Source organism: Emys orbicularis, chromosome 4, assembly GCF_028017835.1.
Source record: "Emys orbicularis isolate rEmyOrb1 chromosome 4, rEmyOrb1.hap1, whole genome shotgun sequence".
Classification (NCBI taxonomy): Eukaryota; Metazoa; Chordata; order Testudines; family Emydidae; genus Emys; species Emys orbicularis.
In genome coordinates this window covers 20,617,215-20,637,418 of record NC_088686.1, presented here as the reverse complement: position 1 = coordinate 20,637,418, position 20,204 = coordinate 20,617,215, and the positions used below count along the sequence as shown (strand labels likewise).

General features: G+C 45.4%; 1 protein-coding gene across 1 annotated transcript in view; it reads left to right on the top strand.

Annotated features, from left to right (window-relative positions):
* The first annotated feature begins 1,692 nt into the window (after positions 1-1,692).
* Positions 1,693-20,204, top strand: part of KIF26A (kinesin family member 26A) — a 138,490-nt gene continuing 119,978 nt past the window's right edge. Inside the window, exons 1-2 of the mRNA XM_065403730.1 lie at positions 1,693-1,827; positions 5,561-5,827. Coding sequence (XP_065259802.1) covers positions 1,693-1,827; positions 5,561-5,827 — 402 coding nt within the window. The remainder of the gene's footprint in view (positions 1,828-5,560; positions 5,828-20,204) is intronic.

Genomic DNA, 20,204 nt, shown 5'->3' with positions numbered 1-20,204 from the left:
ACCCGGTGTCGTATGGCTTGTGATGTGTGAGCTCTTACACAAGGAATTACTCTAGGCAGGCACAACAGCTCAGTGTAAACTGGGCATCACTGAAATGGAGACTGGCTTTTAGCATTCATGGGAAGGTGTCAACAGTGTAATTTTTTTATTGGGGGGGGGGAGAAGGAGGAAGAGAAAAGCACATTGGTAATAGTGTGGATCGCTTAGTGAATCCCGCCTCTGCGAGGGCGTGAATCTCGTGACTGCGCTGCTGCTCCTTAAATACTAGAAATTAAAGGCGCATAGAAAAGGATTAGCTCGGCGAATGTGCTCCCCCTACAAAGCCGGGCTAAATAGCTTATTCTACTCACTTGCACTGCAGACACGCCGAAGCGGGGATAATGCTTTAGGAGTTGTTTGTTTAGGAGGAAAAGTACAGGGAAGGGGATTAATGCGCTGCCTAGCGCTCCGGCCCCTTGCCCGCTCCCTCTCCCCTCTGCGCGCTGGGGCGCTGCCTGTCCGCCTGTCACCGCAGGCTGATGTCACCGTGGCGGCGAGCCCCGGCGGGATTGGCTTGGGCAAGGCGTGGACGGGGCGCGTGGCTCCTGCAGCCCCAGCAGTCCGCGTAGCTCTGGCAGGCGGGAGAGCTAGGCTGGCTCTCGGTGAGATCCACCCCGCCCGCAATTAGCCTCACTTTTTATACGGCTCCCCTGTAGGCAGGGCACTCAGGCAGCCGTGCCAAGGCAACGCCAGACCTGCCTCCCTCCTTCCTTCCCTCCCTGCAGGCGACTATTCAGGAGGAAGCCACCACATGCAAAAGCTCTGCCTCCAACTTTCCTCGTTAGCAGCAAAGCCGGGGGGTGGCGGTGGGGGGAGCTGCGGGGAGCACCATGGGCTGGGGCTCGGCCGCCCGGCTCCAGTCTTCAGCCGGCTCGCTGCACCGTGGCTGCACCCCGGGAGTCTGATTTAGGAGGGAGGGGGAGCCTGCAGGGTTTCCACGTGTCCTCTGGGTCTGCTGGACAGCGCTTCTGAGAGCCAGAGAGGCCGAGGGGGGATGCATCTGCCACCGCTTGCCACTGAAGTCGCTCTGAAGGCAGCAGGCACGCGTCTGTGGCGGAGGAGAGGCGCTCGCCCCTTCAGCCCAGCCATTAGAGACCTGTTCCTCGCCCCCGATGAGGAGCGGAGCGAGCTGCTTGTGTGTCTCGGGCTCTCTGGTTACTAACAAGCTTTTAGGGGAGCGGTAGCCCCGGTTGGAAAGTATTTCCTCAGGCGTTTCCCTTCATCCTTCGCTAACTGTCATCACAGACTTCACTGGCAGCCCTGCCTCCCTGGCACTCCCCCGGAGAAATCACCAGTGCATGGGGGAGGCAGGAGAGAGGCACTCCGGGTTAACGGCAAGGGCATCCTCAGACGAGCCCGATGAGGGCTGGGTGCTGATGGCCGGCAGGAGCGGAGCAGGGGACAGAGGGGAAGAAGCTGCAGCTCTGATGGGACGCTGAGCGGAGCTGCTGCTGCTCGCCCGCGAGAGGAGCCCACCAGACCAGGTGCGCTACAGGGGGAAATAAAAAGGAGCGAGAGATATTGGTGGGTTTGCTGCCTGGCTTCTGGCTCCCTAACCCCCAGCCCGGCGCAGCCTGCCAGTATGAAGGAGTAACTCGCACCCAGCGGGGTTCTTTGCCATCGCACAGGGAGCCGGATATTTCGAACCAAACTATGGCTTTTCAAAAATCGCCCGATCCCTCCAGCGCCACCAGGAAAAACCCCAGCCTGCTGGAGATAGGCGCTCTCTGCTTGGACTCGGACATCATCTTCGGCTTCACCAGCCACCTGCTGCGGAGGAAAGGCAAGGTAAGAGAGAGAACCGCGGCTGGGGGTTGTTGGGACAAGAAAGCGCTCGGGGTCAGGGGCAGCAGAGGGCGAGCTGGGTTTGGCCGCTATCACCGATTTCCGCCCAGTTGTAGACCGGAGCAAAACCAAACAAACAAATAAACAAAAAAAACTTGCTAGGGGTTAAGTGTCTCCTAGGCCCTAGGTATAAAGTTAATTCCGAAACGTGCAGTGAGCCCACGTGCAGTTTCAGCACCACGAACAGTGCAGGCTGCACAATAAAAGACCAGCAATTAAATCCGGGAAAGACACCCTTCCCAGGGCTCCTCTATATCGGTCTCAATGGTAAACGCGCGGAATAAGCAAAGCCACTGATTTATCCCTTCTGAAAGGGATCCGGGCGGCTCCCTCGGATCACCTTGGGTAAAGTGTGGAACGGTTGGCTTCAATCTACAGGAAACCTTTGAAATGGGGATGTCTTAGAAATACTTGTGTCTATCCAAGGTGTTTTTTTTTTAAAAAAACACCTGATTAGTTCTAGCAGCATGACTCGGAGCACAGAACCGGAGCTGGAAGCAGGGCCCACCCCCCTTTCCCGCAGCCCAACACTGGGAGTCGAAGGAGGCTTTTGCAGCCATTACTCAGACGCATGAAATATTTAAGCAAGTTACTGAAGACCTGCAGAGCGCCTTGAGTAGACACGATAAGGAGACCGGGCACATCACTCATAATCATGCGTGTGTCTCTGTCTCCTCTGCCCCCCCCCAGGTTAATGCCAGGGACAAGGTACTAATGAAGCGTTCCCAACTGTGCAGTGTAGCGCTCCTGCAGCAGGGCAGCTAAAGGTTCGTAAGGGCGGGCTGCTTGGGGGCCAAAGGCATTGAAGTTTGCCGATGGGCATCCCTGAGGCGATGAGTGGCCAGGTGGGCTAGTTACAGTGGAGGGTCTCAGGGCACGATTTTTAACAGCTGCTGTAAATTAGGCCTGAAGTGTCACATTTTCCGATGTCACCAGCCTCCCCTGATTGCTGCATGGTTTGGCGTGTGCGCGCTTGTGATTTGCGCGCATAAGCTCCGCGGGGGTCCCCGCCTGCCGCACGAGGTGATGGGGGAATGGCGGTCATCAGAGGCACATGGAGGGATACTGGGCTCCCACCGGGAACAAGAGCTTTGCAGAGCTGCCTCGTGCATGTGTGAGGCAGCTGGGGCGCCGGAGCTCGCAGGGGAACTGTTGCCGCCCGAGAGAGTCTGGGGAGGTGGCGCATGGGATGAAGTGGAGCATAAGGGAGCTATCGCGCAGTTGACAGAGTTCAGAGCCATTAAGCGTGCATTTAATAGCTTTCATTACCTATTAAGTGTCTGGGATAAGTCTGCCTGGCAAAGGCAGTCTCCCTGATGAGGCGACACGCATTATAGCGGACCCTGATCATTGCTTGAGCGCCTAAAAATCCAGGTGCAAATCTTCGGGAGCTAGAGGGAGATTAAAGTTATGCGGCCAAAGGGACTTTCCATTTAAAGAGCTTTTATCTGCAGCCCGCATTTCGGGCTGTGGATCTTCACTCACGTGTGTCCAAAGGTGAGCTGCAAGAGGCGCAGCGCGTTATTATTATAACCCATACTGTGTCAAACACAAATCGCGTGAGTGTAATGCTGGTACATACCGTTGTCCTGTATTTAATGGGGATTATGTGTGCGCGGAGGGGAACCCAAAGTTTCCAACCTGCCTGCCCAAAGTAAAATGCATACATGCGAGGCAGTCTAGCGGCTCTGCAATGAGGCGTAATAAAGAAGCCACGTGTGGCTGTGTGTTTCCGGAGTGAACTCCCCACCGCCCCTTCTGAGTGGGTCTGGGATCGCAGAGTGAGAGCGTGTCGACTGAATTTGCGGGGGACCTGTGCAAGCACATGGCCAAGTCTCTGCCACCAAAGTGCGGAGTGGCACGGGACCAGCAGATGGCGCTCCAATCACAGGGACCGCTCTTAGCCTGCAACCAGAGGCAGGTCTCAGACACATAAATAGCAAAGACCCAAGCCACGTAACTACCCTGCCTGCGAGGGTGAACTGTGAAGCCACTGCCCGTCACACTCTTGCAGGTGTAAAACGCATCCAGATCCTCTCCGCGGGTCAGAACCGAACGGGCCGGACCTTTGTTGTCTAGCTGGGGGTGGGGGAGGGACGTAGCAATCAGGGGCAAGGAATGGTTTCACACATCTGTCTGCCTGCAACAGAAGTGCTAAGGACAGGAGGCGGAACGGCAGCCAGAGAGACAATTAGCGGAGGAACGGGGATTTCTCCACCTGTCGGGTCAATTGTCACATGCACATTCCCAAAGAGCTGATGGGAATGGGCGGAGCAGTACACAGACTCCAGCGTGTGTGTGTGTCAGGGGGCGAGAGCGCAGAGAGTCACCCGACCCGTGCAAGGTGTGTGAGGCTCTCAAACGCCACCCAAGCAAACGTGGCTGCAGCCGGGCACCGAGCTGCATCTGGAGAGATTCCTAGAGAGAGCGAGCGAGCTCTCCAGGCACATGTAATAAAACAAACGGTGAGAGTAACTCAAAGGACGAGCGGTGCCTCCTTTCTTGCTAATTTGAAGTGCAGAGTCCAGGGTTCAATCCCATTTCCTTCGCAGACACCCTTCCCTGCCCTCCCATGATGTAGTAGTTTAAAAGCCTGATCCTGAGACTTGTTTGGAAAGTTTGTCTCGGGCTGCCCCATGCAAACTACTAACAAGCAACCCCCTTGTCACTGTTCAGGAACCTCTGGGTTTTTATTTGAAGGGGTTCGCGTGGCAGGCACCCCACTAACGCTCCTGAGGGTTTGGAGCCGAACGGAGCTTTGCAGCGTCAATGTGGGAAAGAAACGCTCGAACTCTAGCGGCTCCCACCTCGTTCACCCCACCCCACGCGGAGCCCCTCCTCCCCTCGGAGCAGTTTTTCCTAACGCGCTCCTGTGCGCTCGGTCCCTTTCTGCACCGAGGTGGGGAGCTCACTCCTCCTCCGCCTTCTCCTCCCCTCTGCTCCGCCCGCTGCCTCAGTTCGGGGCTTCTCTCGCGAACTCGCAACCCAAAGTTTACTCCTTTGAGTTCCAACAACATGGGAGGAAATATTACGTAGCTCCAGGCTGCCGCCCGCCGCCGCCGCAGCAGCCGCCCTTGCAAGTGGAAACCAAGGAGCCGGACTTTGCAGCCCCCGGTCCCTGGACTTGGCAATGGGCAGGAAGGTCTTTCAGGACAGCTCGGGACTGCTTAGCCCAGTGTAGTTGCAAACAGCTGGGATCTGGGCGCGCGGGTGGGTCAGGGTCCAGGTGACAAAAACCTGCCTGGTCCGGAACCATGATCCGGGCTGCAGAGAACCCAGCTGGGAGAAGGTGTCTGGGCTTTGAACACCGGGCTGCGGGGGTAAGTTGGGGAGGAACTTTTCAGGGAAGGTCAATGGAGCCTGGTGCAGAGCGCGGGAGGTTTCACCCCTGCCCTCCGCGCGGGGATCCCCCGGGTGCTTGGAGTTTGTTGCTAGTTGGCCGCGCGCTTGGGAGGCACGAGGGAACTTTGCACTGGAGGCTGTGCGAGCAGCGTGCGCGGGAACCGGTCAGTGCACCGGGCCGAGGGTTGCAGAGCTGGCTTTTTGCACCGTTCCGGCCCGGGGGCTGCTCTTTGCAGGGTTCCCTTCCAGGCGCAGGGGCCCGTCTTTGCAGGCTGCCCCGGTTAACGCGAGCTGCTGGCTCCTTGCACTGTCCTGAGTCCTTCTCTCTTTGCAGGTCGCGGAGGGAAGCTCTGGGCGAGAGCCGGCCCCGCTCTCTCTGGAGCTCGCCCCTAGGAAGAGGCTGCCGCTTGCCGCCGATGAGGACCGTTGCGGCAGCCGCCCCCCTCCGGAGGGAGCTGGGGCCGTCTCGCTGGCCGAGCTGGGGCACTTCGAGAGAGCCGGGAAAGGAGGATGGTGCAAGAACTGCCAGGTCAAACTGGCCGAACTCAAGAAGCAAGCCGTGAAACTGGCCGCCAGCAGCAGCCCAGCTAACTCCCTGCCGGTAAGCCAGGCCCTTGCCCGGGCACAGACTCACGCGGAATGGGGTTGCGCAATCACATCTGGAGCACACACAGCTGGAGAGCTATGGAGCCCATAGCTAGAGTTCTACACTGTGCCCACCCAGTACCTGGCTACAGCTAGATGTTTGCACACTACACAAATCTGCGTGACGAGGGCTATTTAACCCATAGGGTGTGTAGAGCTAGAGCTCTGCATAGTAAATACCTGTGTCTATACATAGTGCAAGCCTAGATCTTTGCATAGTGTTGATCCAGAGCTGCAAGGGGAGCAGAGGGGGCAAAAAAACCCTAGCTAGTTTTAAGACTGAGCTTGATAAGTATATGGAAAGGATGGTATGGTGGGACTGCTTTACAGTGGCATGTGGCCCATCTGCGACTGCTAGTGGCAAATATTCTTAACAGCTGCAGATGAGACACTAGATGGGGAAGGCTCTGAGTTACTACAATGAATTCTTTCCCAGGTGTCAGGCTGGTGGGTCTAATATATTTAGGGTCAGGAAGGAATTTCCGCCCAGGTCAGATTGGCAGAGACCTTGCGGGTTTTCACCTTCCTCTGCAGCGTGGGGCACTGGTCACTTGCTGATTTATACTAGAGTAAATGGTGGATTCTCTGTAACTTGAAGTCTATAAATCATGATTTGAGGACTTCAGTAACTCAGCCGGAGGTAATGGGTCTATTACAGAAGTGTGTGTGCGGGGGAGGAGGTTCTGTGGTCTGCAATGTTCAGGAGGTCAGACTAGTTGATCACGATGTTCCCTTCTGGCCTCAAAGTGTCTATGAGTACAGCTCTAGGGCTCTGTATAGTATATATCTAGATCACTCTACGTCTGTGTTTCCAACTATTTTGCATTTGACTTGATTCTAAAATGGGTGATTTCAGTACTAAAAATGGTTAAAAACATTTCAAGGACTTCAGATTTCAAGCTCTTCTCAAGCAAAATGAAACTGCAGCCATTGCAAACTCACGCAGTACATACATATAACTGATTTGCCAACATTACTTTTTGCTGACAGTGTGAGCTGAAGAGTAGATTAAACATTGTGTGGAGTGCAGTCCGGAACACACACTGTGTCAGAGATCAAAGTCAATCCAGACTGTGCAGTCTTTCCTCACACAAAGAGCATGAAGTGCCAAAAGTGCCCTTTGTCAAACTTGGTAGAAGTTGGTGTAAGTGGCTTGTAACTCAGATCCCCAGTCACATAGTTCTGGAGATAGTCTGAGCTGAAATGGCAACTGTGCTTTACAGGACATTAATTTGTTCTATTGCAAGATCACTAACAATTGGCAGTAGCACTAAAGTGGCACTAACAATTGCACATTTCATACAGGCCATAAAATGCTACTGAACGTTAAACTGTGATGTCCCCGATGTGCCTACATATTTCATTCACATAATTTGGAAAGAAAGTTTATGAAGGATGGTTTTGCTGGGCCCTAAATGTCTGGATGCTTGAATACACATCTCTGCTTGGTGGGTTGACTCCTGTTCTTAATCTCACAAGGCCAAATCTTTGTCACATCATATTCTCATGCATTTATGCCTTCTACTAGACATTGATGAATATCTGATAATGAATGAGTATAATGCATGAGTGTTCTGGAGCTTTCATTTGCCATATGCATTGCTTTACCTATAGGTAGTGTGTTTATCTGCACAGTCTTCTTCTTTCTCTGTGTATATGATATGCATATGTTAGTTGCATTATATTATTGATATGTTCTTCTAGCACAAGTATTTGAAACATTACTTTTAAAAGCCATTATAGGTAAAAAGCACATACAATCGTGACTAGACACATTAACAGATCACAAAGATTAGGTAGTGGGACAACATAGAACAGAAGACCCTAGTAATTCATTTACAAGGCAGACAAAATGTGTATTACATTTTTAATAGCATTGGAATAACATTGTTTTCCAAACAATGCTTATCTGGATGTTTGCAAGAAGGGGGGGGGGGGAGGTCTGCAGAGGAAGCCAAACCCTCTTGACCTTCATTTTCATTCAAAGAGTTCCTGTATGATCTACAGAATTCCCATTGAATCTAAATATAGTTTTGTTTGGAGGTGCATTGTACTGTAGTGTCAGAATGCAAAGCTCAGATTATAGTATTTTAGGGCTTGATCCAAAACCCTGTGAAATCAATAGGAGTCTTTAGATTGACTTCAGTGGGCTTTGGATCAAGTCCTTATTTCTTTAGTGTAAAATGTCATGTACTTTTATCTCAACTGAAGGCAAAACTATTGGACCTCCTGTTGTCTGGATCCCCATGAATGGTGAATAGAAGTTTAATTTCCTATTGTTAAGTGTATGTGATATACTGGCTTTAAAAGAAGCATACAATGCCTGAATTCTTATTATTCTTATAGGAGTTTCTGCCTTTATTGGAAAGTAATAGGGTCCTATATTTAGATGGAAAAGTACATGGATCTTTGTCATGGGAAAAAATACATATGCTGGAAAGTCAATGGGTCTTGCCCAGGTGTTCAGGTGAAGAGACCTTCTCCAAAGGTCTGTTTGTGTGGTCTCATTTGTGTAAGTCTCCAGGGAACCTTCCTGATAAGCACTTGATGATGGGTAAATTAATCCCCCTTTTCTTCAGGGTTCAAAGCATGCACAGAAAAGTAATAACTTAATAGCTGTCACAGTGTTAAAACCTTGACAAACTTGTTCTTAGAATAGATACAAAGAGTGGTTAGTTTATTGAGTAGCGTATGATAATCTCAAAGAGCTGAAGCTGTAGTGTTTCAGGATATTTAATGATTGAAACTGTATTTTCAAATGCCCACAATACATTTAGTTCAGCAAATAAACTACTTAGTACAGAGGAAGACAACACAATCAACAGCTAGCATCCCTATTAACTTACTGCACACCAGTGCACTTTGAAGGCAACAGGAGATAATGGTCAATGGTCCCGATCCTCAGCTGGTGTAATCTGGCATTACTCTGCAGTCGGTGGAGCTATGTTGATTTACAGCAGTTGAGGATCTGAACCAGTGTGTTGGCAGGTTGAGCATTTTATAATGTTTGTGCTAGAAAGGCAGCTTTTATTTTGCTTTCTTGTTTAATTACATAACAAGACATTTGAAAAAGCAGCTTCTCTTCCGGGCAGTGGCAAGTCCATAAATTGAAAATAAAGATAGAACTAATGACAAGGAACTAACATACTATGGGATGAGTGAACACAAGAAGGCTACTTCTTTGAACTTGCTATGTGCTCAAAGGATTTGTGGCCTTTGCCACGATAATTAAGGAATCTTTCAGCACAGATTCAGAAAGGTCTCTACACCTGGTACACAGGCTCTTTGGGAAGGTGGGTGGGTGGTTTATAGATTAAAGAAGGACATAATTATTGATGAAAGAGGGAAGTTGCATTCTCATACATGGTGCAGCTGATAAGGGATTGAATTCAAATTAGAGTAAAAAGTCAAAATATTGTTTGCTGTCCAAAGGATGAGTTTCTGTAACCTGTTTTAAAGGATAATAATTGCTTGAGAATAGTATGATTAATTTAACTTTTGTGCTGCTGCCCTTTGAGTAAAAGGTAACTTAAAATGAGGTTTCAGTGCTAGAGTGATATGCAGTGACAACTGGTACACATTTGTTGTGTTATCTTTTTTAAGTCCACTGACCATATATGGATAACTAATAAGAAAGATATGAATCTTAGCCTAGGTTAAAACTCCAGAACCAAGTTCTTAAACAAGAAATTTACTACACTCTACACTATCAATTCCCTTCTTTTTCTATTGTCTTTTTTGTTTGTTGTCACAATGATACCTGAAAATGAATTAAGACGTAGTTTCAATCAAGCATGTGTAGAAGCAAGCAAAGTTTAATGTGGAAGTATCACAGATTAGCATTAAATATTGCAGTATCAGTGTCAGTTTAATGGGCCATGTACTGATTCTGTGTAAAAAAATAAAATAAAAAAGAAAGAGTCTTGGTTTATCTCTAATAAAAAGTTTTGTATTTGTCTGGCAGACTGGATGCCTCAGGGAATTGGTAATGGGATACAGAGTCTTTCACTAATGGGGTTCTGGTTTGAATTCAGACCAGGTTGGTAGAGACTGAAAGTTGTTATAATTTGACAGCTGTTTGGTGACCTATAGGAAAATACTTGGTGGTCACAGTCTCATTCCCATTTGGCAGCTATCCTCATCACAAAACCACAGCACAACAATTAGCACTAATTGGCATAGTTGTTGGCAGTCACACAAGAGAGGCCAAGGATTGAATGGGAATGTAGATTTAAATAATAATAATAATGCTTAGTGTTTAAGATCTTCACAGCACTTGACAAATGTTAATTAATTAAGCCATTCAATGCCCCTGTGAGGTAAGTAAGTCTCATTTCTAAAGAGATGTCAAAGCAGCATATGGACCTCAGAAAGGAGGGAAACAGGCAGAGAGGTTAGTGTTGGCCTACACACAAAAATTATACCTCTTTACTTATACGGGTATAGTTAAAGCAGTACAGTGCCCAAGTGTAGATGCAGCTGTATAGGTGTAAAGGTGTTTTATACTGGTATAGCCATTCCTATATGGGAAGGGGGATAAGCTATACTGGGTTAAGACACCATTATGCCAGTATAACTACGTCCACAATAGGGACATAGTTATACTGGTATAGTTAACTCTTTCAGTAAAAAATCACTTCCCTAGCCCAAATAGTTATATCGGTACGAACTATGTGTTTAGATGAAGCTTAAATGAGGCCAAGAGCACAGGAAGTGCCAGTTTCAGAGCTGGGATTGAAACTGAGGCATTCTTAGCTCTTTTAGTGGTAAGAGTGAGTCACTGGAGGGAGCTGAGTACCAGCTTCTTGTATTCAGCCTGCCCTTCTCAAGAGGTGGGCTAGCTATATGTTGCACAAGTTACAGTCTCTGAGTGGCCATGACTGTTCTCTCTAGAGGAGGGAAATATAGTAGTCTAGTATTGAGTTGATGAACATTTGTATCGTGGTTGGTAGGTCCTTGTCTGAAAAGAAAGGCTATAGTCTCCTTCCTGACAAGCAGAAGGTGAAGCACATTGTCCTGATTACTGTTGATATCTGGTTATCAAGGAATGGTGATGAAACTAAAAATACTCCAAGGCCTCACACCAATTCAGCAAACAGAAGGAGATCCCTTCCACAGAGAGTGTTGTCAGGGTCTTGGCTAGCTCCTCAAAGTTTGTTTTCCTCTTCCTACTAGTAACTCTTTGCTCTTGCCTGGACTGAGCTCCAGCCAGCTGTTTTTCATCCAAGTGATTATTTCGTGTAGGTATTGTGACACCTTTGTGATAGCATTAGTCACAGAGATGAAGAATAGAGTGTCATCAGCATATTGGTGACACTAGATCCTGGGGCATCACATGACCTTTCCCAGGGGTTTCAGATGTATGGTAAAAAAAATAGAGAGGGTACAGGTTTGAAACTTGGGGGCTCAGTATGTGAGGGTGTTTGATGACCAGTTGCCCATCATCACTTTGGGTGCTATCAGAGCATGGTCACAACCACTTATTCAGTCAGTTTGTCAGGGACAGGAAGCATGGAGATGGGGTAGTCATTTGTGAGATCGCTGGCTTCTAGTGTTAGTTTCTGAAATATTGGTTGGACTATCGCATGCTTCAGGGATGTAGGCTAATAGTCTTCTCTGAAGAAGATTTAAAGGAAGTCATCAGTAGTGGATCTAGTTGAGCTTCCTTGGATTTCACTCATACAGTTGTGCTTATCTGGATAAGCAAGGATCCAATTAACATGTGAATGTCCCTCACAACTTCTAGTACCTCTGAGTGTGTAAGAGATCTGAACTTACTAAGGAGGGTGAGGTAACCCTTGCCCTCTGTTGCGAGTTGGCTTTCTTTCCCTCCATATTCAGTTAATCTTTTGAGCTCTTTAGAATGTGGGTCAGTTGGGTCTGGAATTTGGTGAAGTCAGCTGATTATTTGGAATGACTTACTAGGCCTTGACTAACCTGTGATTCATCTTTATTTTGCTGTGAGACTATTTTAACCCCGCAAACTGGCCCCGCTTTAATGGGTTGACACACATTGGAGGAATGGTATGGGGGAAGCTTGTGCCAACACTCTGTACTTACCCGGTGGAGAATAGGGGACTCCAGTTTTGATGTTCCAGTTTTCAGTGCCTTTTGTGAGCACTACATTCCCTTTAAAATGTTTCATATTTAACATTTCAAAAGATGCCTCAGTGTAGAAGGTGCATCTTTGTTAGTAAATATGAGCTACAGGGCATTTTTTTGATGCATCTTTAATATTTAATTTCTGCAACACAGAATCTTGCATAGACATGGCTGTCGAGCGCTTCAGGCTATGAGATCAGATGTGGTTTTCAGGTACACGTGGAGCCTAATAAAGGGGATAGTGACAGTGTCAGATCAAATGTACTGAAATGAGCAACCAGGTAAGCTATTGTGTCCTCAGCCCTGCAATAGTCCCCATGCTGTATAAAAGGCTATGAAAGCTCATGGGACTGAAGCAGGGTTGTAATCAGCTTGCCTAAAACATTTTGGATTGTCAGGCATGCCCTTTTAAAACACAGGTGAGCAGGATTATCATGCAGCACTGATGCCTGAGGCAATTGGTCTTCTCACAGGGGGATCTGAAATGGGGGATGTGACGGGTTGGATCACAGAAACCCCCTTGGGAGCTGCCACCTGATGTGCAAAGACTACCCCTGCTTCTGTTTTCCCTGCCAGCTCAGGACTCCAGCACCCTGTCTTGCTGAACCAGACACTCCCGTCTAGCTCCAGACACAAACCCAGGGTCTGAATCACTTGTCCCAAAGCTGCAAGTTTACCTGAAAACAGCTCATAGAAATGTGCTTGTCTTTAGCACTCAGATGCCCAACTCCCAATGGGGTCTAAACCCAGATAAATCCGTTTTACCCTGCATAAAGCTTATGCAGAGTAAACTCATAAATTGTTCGCCCTCTATAACACTGATAGAGAGATATGCACAGTTGTTTGCTCCCCCAGGTATTAATACATACTCTGAGTAAATTACTAAATAAAAAGTGATTTTATTAAATACAGACAGTAGGATTTAAGTGGTTCCAAGTAGTAACAGACAGAGCAAAGTAAGTCACCAAGCAAAATAAAATAAAATGCGCAAATCTATGTCTAATCAAACTAAATACAGATAATCTCACCCTCAGAGATGCTTCAATAAGTTTTTTCTCAGACTGGACACCTTCCAGGCCTGGGCACAATTCTTTCCCCTGGTACAGCTCTTGTTCCAGCTCAGGTGATAGCTAGGGGATTCTTCATGATGGCTCCTCTCTCCTCTTTGTTCTCTTCCACCCCTTTATATATCTTTTGCATAAGGCGGGAACCCTTTGTCCCTCTGGGTTTCCACCCCCCCTCACTGGAAAAGCACCAGGTTAAAGATGGATTCCAGTTCAGGTGACATGATCACATGTCACTGCAAGACTTCATTACTCACTTGCCAGCACACACATATACAGGAAGACTCACAGGTAAATACAGCCATCTGCAGACAATGGGAGTCATCAAGATTCCAAACCATCCTTAATGGCCCACACTTTACATAATTACAATAGGCCCTCAGAGTTATATTTTATATTTCTAGTTTTAGATACAAGAGTGGTACGTTTATACAAATAGGATGATCACACTCAGTAGATTACAAAGCTCATAATGATACCTTACAAGAGACCTTTTGCACAAAGCATACCCCAGTTGCATTATATTCACTTATTGTCACATTTTTCTAAAACTATCCCAGTTACATTATATTCACTTATTATCAAGTTTTTATAAAACCATATAGACTGCACAACGTCGCAGGGGAAGTTATGATTCCACAATTAGCTCCTGAGACTGCAGCCTCCTGGGCTGGTTGAGGGTAATTAGTATTGCTCTTGCTCTTTCTCTATCTAATTTCTTCAACACCCTGGTCTATTAGACAGAAAGGGAGGAAACACATAAACCAGTTAAAAATTGAAGGGGGTGTGAAAGAGCATCTGCTCCTAACATCTGAGGTTACTTTGAACCTGTTGAAATATGTAGTATTGTTTTATTGTTTTTGCCAAGAGTTCCACCTACGTGATCCCAACCAACTTCTGACATGTTAATAGCAAGACTGTGGGAGGCAGTGCTCATCTCTGCTGCTGCTGCAGATTGTGACTGAGTCTCTTGACTTGACAGTTCAAGACTCTTGGAATGTGGGCTGATAAAATCACCAAGAGATTTTTCTCTATCCAGAGCAGGGCCCTCCCCACTTCTTTCTTCATACTCTGGATACATGGACATCCAACCCCATGGAAATGGCATTGTCTGAGTCCAATTCACTCTACCTACTGAGAACACACTGAAACCGGGGCGGGCAAGCTTAAACTGGCTGCTGTTGAACAGTTTTTTCCTATGTAGAGACCAGTACTTTACACCATCCTTTCTAGAAGGAAGAAACTTTCTACCTGGTTTTGTATACATTTCCTGCATGGAATAGTATTTTAGAAAGGCTCTATTGTCCTTCTTTGAACTAAATTACCTTCATGAGCTAGATCTGGTTGGATGTTACTCAGGTTAAGAGTGAGGGAGATCTGTGTAATTAAGGTTACTAGGCTCTCTTTTTTTAGTATAGGTGAAAATCTGTGGAACCCAACTTATCATAAATACTATCCCCATCCTCTGACCTGGAACCCCTAGTCCTAGAAGGAGTATTCCCTACTTACATTGCCAATGTAGTCAAGTAAAGAATGTACTGATCAGAAACTTGAGTTCTGTTCCTGCCTCTGCCACACTCTGTCATCTTTGGGAAGTCACTTAGGCCAGAGTTTTCGTATGTGTCTGCTAATTTTGTATGTCTGTTTTTGGGTGTCCAAGGTGAGAAAACTAGGACTTTATTTTCAGAGCTTCTAAGCATCCACAGCTCCCACTGAGTTCAAATGAAGGAAGAATGGTCTATGGTTAAGGCACTGGACTGTGACTCAAGAGATCTGGCTTTAATTCTCAGATCTACCACAGATTTCCTGTGTGAACTTGGGCAAGTCATTTAATCTCTCTGTGCTTCCATTTCCAATCTGTAAAATGGGGACAGTAGTCTCTTTTCCTTCCCTTTGTCTGTATGGTCTTTGGGGCAGAAATTGTCTCTTACTATTTTTTTCTTCAGTGCTTAGCACAAGGGGGTCTGATATTAGTTGGGGTATCTAGGTGTATTGTAATACAAATAGTAAATAGTAATTAATAATAAAAACTGGCACTGATGCTGACAGTCAGATGCTGCAATAGGGAATTTGTAACTTGCAACTGGGTTTCCAAGTCTTGTAGTTTTAAACTGGGGGTGAGGGTGGGGGCTGTCTAGTTGGGGTCACTGGTTGCAAGCAGGTCACTATCATTTGAAGAAAAAAAATGCTTTAGGAACCAGAAACAAAGCCAGGAACCTTAGGAAATAATCCATTAGAATTGTAAAGAAGAGTTTGTCCTAAAATAGCTCTGGAACTTGACAGCTAACTAGCAGGGACATGGCGAATCTGTGGAACAGGAAGTATGGGGTGGTGCAGAGTGTGTCAGGGCCAACTGGAGCGTGTTTAGGGAACAGATAAGAGCTCAGAAGAATGAGAATGGATTAGAGCTTTAATGATGACATGGTAGCACCTAGAAGATGCTTATCTGCATATTGCAGTGGGCTCTTACTGTTGTATCGTTAGACTACTGTATTGATGAACTACGGTGGTTCCTTGCCAGATACCAGAAACTATTGTACTGTTATCCAGTAGCAAAGTGATGCTGTTATGGAAATGTACTAAAAATGGGTTACCTTGTTTTTTCTTAATAAAAATGTATTATTAAAAACATGAAAAGAGGAAAATGTTTGTAGAGATGCACAAAATATTGTTTTCAAATGAATATTCCCAGCAAGGGGTATATGTAACTTTGCATAATAACTGATTTTTCTTCTGAGTAAATTAAAATGAATATAAACTTTTGGTGTAAATGTTATTTTAAAAGATGCTCGGGGTTATGCAGTAGCATAAGTGGCATATTCTGTATTGCAGGGGGTTGCGTTTGAAGGTATACTGCATGCTTTTATTGAATAGCACACACCTCAAACTTGTGTAACTTTATGGCTCATACTTAATTATTGTTGACCCAAGACTATAAAATTTTGGATACCATCCTTTCTTTCAAACACACCTCTTTCCCCCCCCCGCCCCCCACACACACTCTCTCTCTCTCTCTCTCTCTCTCTCCATTTTGACTGACTTTCCCCTAATGTTGAAGTTGCACAAGCTTTAAGACAGGGGCAGTCTATTTTTTGTCAAGATCCAAATTTCTTGGTCAAGGTATACTCAAGGTCCAGACTCCAGAGAAAATAATAATTAAAAAATTACAATAATGATAATAAGTAAATAAAAAGATTTCAGGGTCCGTTCAAAAGTGTCTGGCGGTCTGGATTTGGCCCGCAGTCCGCTTATTGACTACCCCTGCTTTAATGTATATAATTAAGAGATGTTCATTTGCATGTAGGAAAAATGTTTAAATGATATAAACAAAACCATTCATTTTAAACAGCAACATTTCATGTTTTTTTTTGCGTGTTTACTTTTAGCACTTAGGCTTTGTTGCTTACATACTGTGCTAATGCAAATTGCATTAATGCTTATGGCAGGATCTGAAGATGTGCCAACACTAAAGGGTTAAATATACAGAAATATTCCTCTTCCCATGAATCATGCCTTAAATTCAGGCTTTATTCAGTATTCTTGGAATTTAGTAAACTGATCAGAATTTCTCGCTGAGATGGAGGCCAGTATTACCGTATGTCAATACTTGTACAGAATTGATTAGAATACCAGACGGGAGTGGGAAAATGATCAATTTTCATTTAGCTCTTAGCAAATCTTCGGCTAACATTGTTGGGGGATTTTACACTACTCAGTGACTATGACGTGAAAGCATTCTGAACAAAACTGAAACTTGACACCTCTATTTAGGGTGAACATTGAAAGGCTCTCAGCATTAACTGTGGAAGCAAAGCATTAGTTCTAGTTTTCACAGCATTCAAAGGATTATGTTTAAAGTGTATCTTATTTTACCGCAACATACAAATGTTGAAATGTATTTTGTGCTACCATTAAGGCAGGTAGAAGACTTGTAGAGTTAATATATTGATCAATACTAATCTCGCTGAGAATGGGCTGATTTTGCTGGAGTGTTTTAATAGGCATATTCAGTTTGTTTTACCCTCTCGTTTTAAGCATAGAATCATAGAATTATAGCAATGGTAGAGATCTTGAGAAGTCTTCTCGTCCAGACCCTTGTGCTGAGGCAGGGCCATGTAAACCTAGACCATCCATTGCAGGTGTTTGTCCAACCTAATTCTTAAAAACCTCCAATGAGGGGGATTCCACAACCTCTCTTGGAAGTCCATTCCAGAGCTTAACTATCCTCATAATTAGAAAGTTTATACTAATATCTAACCTAAATCTCCATTGCTGCTGTTTAACACGATTACACCTTATGCTACTTTCAGTGGACCTGGAGAACAATTGGTCACCATCCTCTTTATAACAACCTTTACATATTTGAAGACTGTTATCAGGTTCCCCCCTCAGTCTTCTTTTCTCAAGCCTAAACATGCCCAGTTTTTTAAACCTTTCCTCATAGTTCAGATTTTCTATATCATTTTTATTGCTCTCCTCTGGACTCTCTTCAGTTTGTCCGCATCTTCCTTAAAGTTTGGTGCCTAGAACTGGACGCGGAATACCAGGTGAGGCCTCACTAGTGCAGAGTAGAGTGGGACAATTGCCTCTCATTTCTTACATACAATGCTCCTGTTAATACCCCCCAGAATGATATTAGCAATTTTCTGCAACTATATCACATTATTGATTCATACTCAGTTTGTGATCCACTATAACCCCCAGATCCTCTCCTGCAGTATTACAGCCTAACCAGTTATTCCCCATTTTGTAGCTGCACATTTGATTTTTTTCTTCCTATTTGTACTTTGTACTTCTCTTTATTGAATTTCATCTTGTTCATTTCAGACCAATTCTCCAATTTGTCAAGGATGTCAGTATACAGTTTGTCTGATGATGCCCTAGCTTGTGATATTTTATTTACTTGTTATTGATTTTGGGTCTGATGTTGTGAGGTGTGAAGCCTCCTACACTCCGAATGAGAATTTGAGGGCACTCAGCACTTCTCATTGTAGGAAACAAGGGTGATGTCATGGTAGGGGGTCTACTACAGACTATCCAGGAAGAAGAGGTGGAAGAGTCTTTTTTTTAAAAGAACTAACAAAATCATCCAAAGCATAGGACTTGGTGGCAGTGGGGGACCTCAACTACTCAGACATCTGTTGGGAAAATAACATAGCAGGACACAGATTATCCAACAAGTTCTTGGAATGCATTGGAGACAATTTTTTATTTCAGAAGGTGGAGAAAGCTAATAGGGGAGAGGCTGTTCTAGATTTGATTTTGACAAATAGGGAGGAACTGGTCGAGAATTTGAAAGTGGAAGGCAGCTTGGGTGAAAGTGATCATGAAATGGTAGGAGGGAAAACAGCACAATAAAGATAATGGATTTCAAGAAGTCAGACTAGCGTATTCAGGAAGTTGTCTGGTAAGATCCCATGGGAAGCAAGTCTAAAGGGAAAAGCAGTTCAAGAGCGTTGGCAGTTTTTTATTAACATTATTAAGGGCACAAGAGCAAACTATCCCACTGCATAGGAAAGATAGGAAGTATGGCAAGAGACTACTTTGGCTTAACCTGAAGATCTTCAATGATCTGAAACTCAAAAAAGAGTCCTACAAAAAGTGGAAACTAGATTAAATTTATAAAGGATGAATATAAACAAATAACACAAGTATTTAGGGACAAAATTAGAAAGGCCAAGGCACAAAATGAGATTAAATTAGCTAGAGACTTAGGGTTAGTGCGTCTGGTGAAGACACGCTATACCAACGAGAGAGCATCTCCTGCTGACATAGTGTTAGTGCGTCTGGTGAAGACACGCTATACCAACGAGAGAGCATCTCCTGCTGACATAGTGCAGTGTAGACACTGCTTTAAGTCGATGTAACTTATGCTGCTCAGGTGTGATGAATTTTACACACCCCTGAGCAACGTAAGTTACGTCAACGTAAGTGGTACTGTTGACAAGCCCATAAAGGGTAACAAGAAAATATTCTACAAATACATTAGAAGCAAGAGGAAGACCAAGGACAGGGCCAATTATTCAATGGGGGGAGGGGAACAATAATAAAAAATGTGGAAATGGCAGAAGTGCCAAATGACACTCCTGTTTCAGTTTTCACCAAAAAGATAAGTAGCGACTGGACGTCTAACATAGTGAATGCCATTGAAAATGAGGTAGGATCAGAGGCTAAAATAGGGAAAGAACAAGTTAAAAATTACTTAGAGAAGTTAGATGTCTTCAAGTCACCATGGTCTGATGAAATACCTCCTAGAATATTCAAGGAGCTGACTGAGGAGGTATCTGAGCCATTAGCGATTATCTCTGAAAAGTCATAGAAAACAGGAGAGATTCCAGAGGACCAGAAAAGGGTAAATACAGTGCCAATCTATAAAAAGGGAAATAAGGACAACCCAGGGAATTACAGACCAGTCATCTTAACTTCAGTACCCAGAAAGATAATGGAGCAAATACCGTATATACTCGTTCATTAGCCCTTTTGTTTATAAGCTGACCCCCCAAGATGGTTAGGTAAAAATAGCAAAAACTGTATGACCCTTTCATAAGCTGACCCTGTATTTCAGGGGTTGGCAAACTTTGGCTCCCGGCCATCAGGGTAAGTCGCTAGCGGGTCGGGATTTTTTGTTTACGTGGAGCGTCTGCAGGCATGGAGCCCCCTCAGCTCCCCGTGGCCGCGGTTCACCATTCCCAGCCAATGGGAGCTGCGGCCACGGGGAGCTGAGGGACTCCATGCCTGCAGATGCTCCAGGTAAACAAAACGACAGTGTATTAGATATTCAATTCAATGATTCCATAGAGTTTAAAATCATCAAATTTTGGTGTAGACCTGTTTATAAGTCTACCCCCGCTCTTTGATGTGTCCTTTTTTACCAAAAATATTCGGCTTATGAACGAGTATATACGGTAATTAAGCAATCAGTTTGCAAACATCCAGCAGATAATAAGGTGGTAAGTAACAGTCAGCATGGATTTGTCAAGACCAACCTAATAGCTTTTTTTGACAGGGTAACAAGCTTTGTGGACGGGGGGAAGCAGTAGATATGGTATATCTTGGCTTTAGTAAGTCTTTTGATACTGTCTTGCATGACCTTCTCATAAACAAACTGGAGAAATATAGCCTAGATGGAGCTAGTATAAGGTGAGTGCATAACTGTTTAGAAAACCA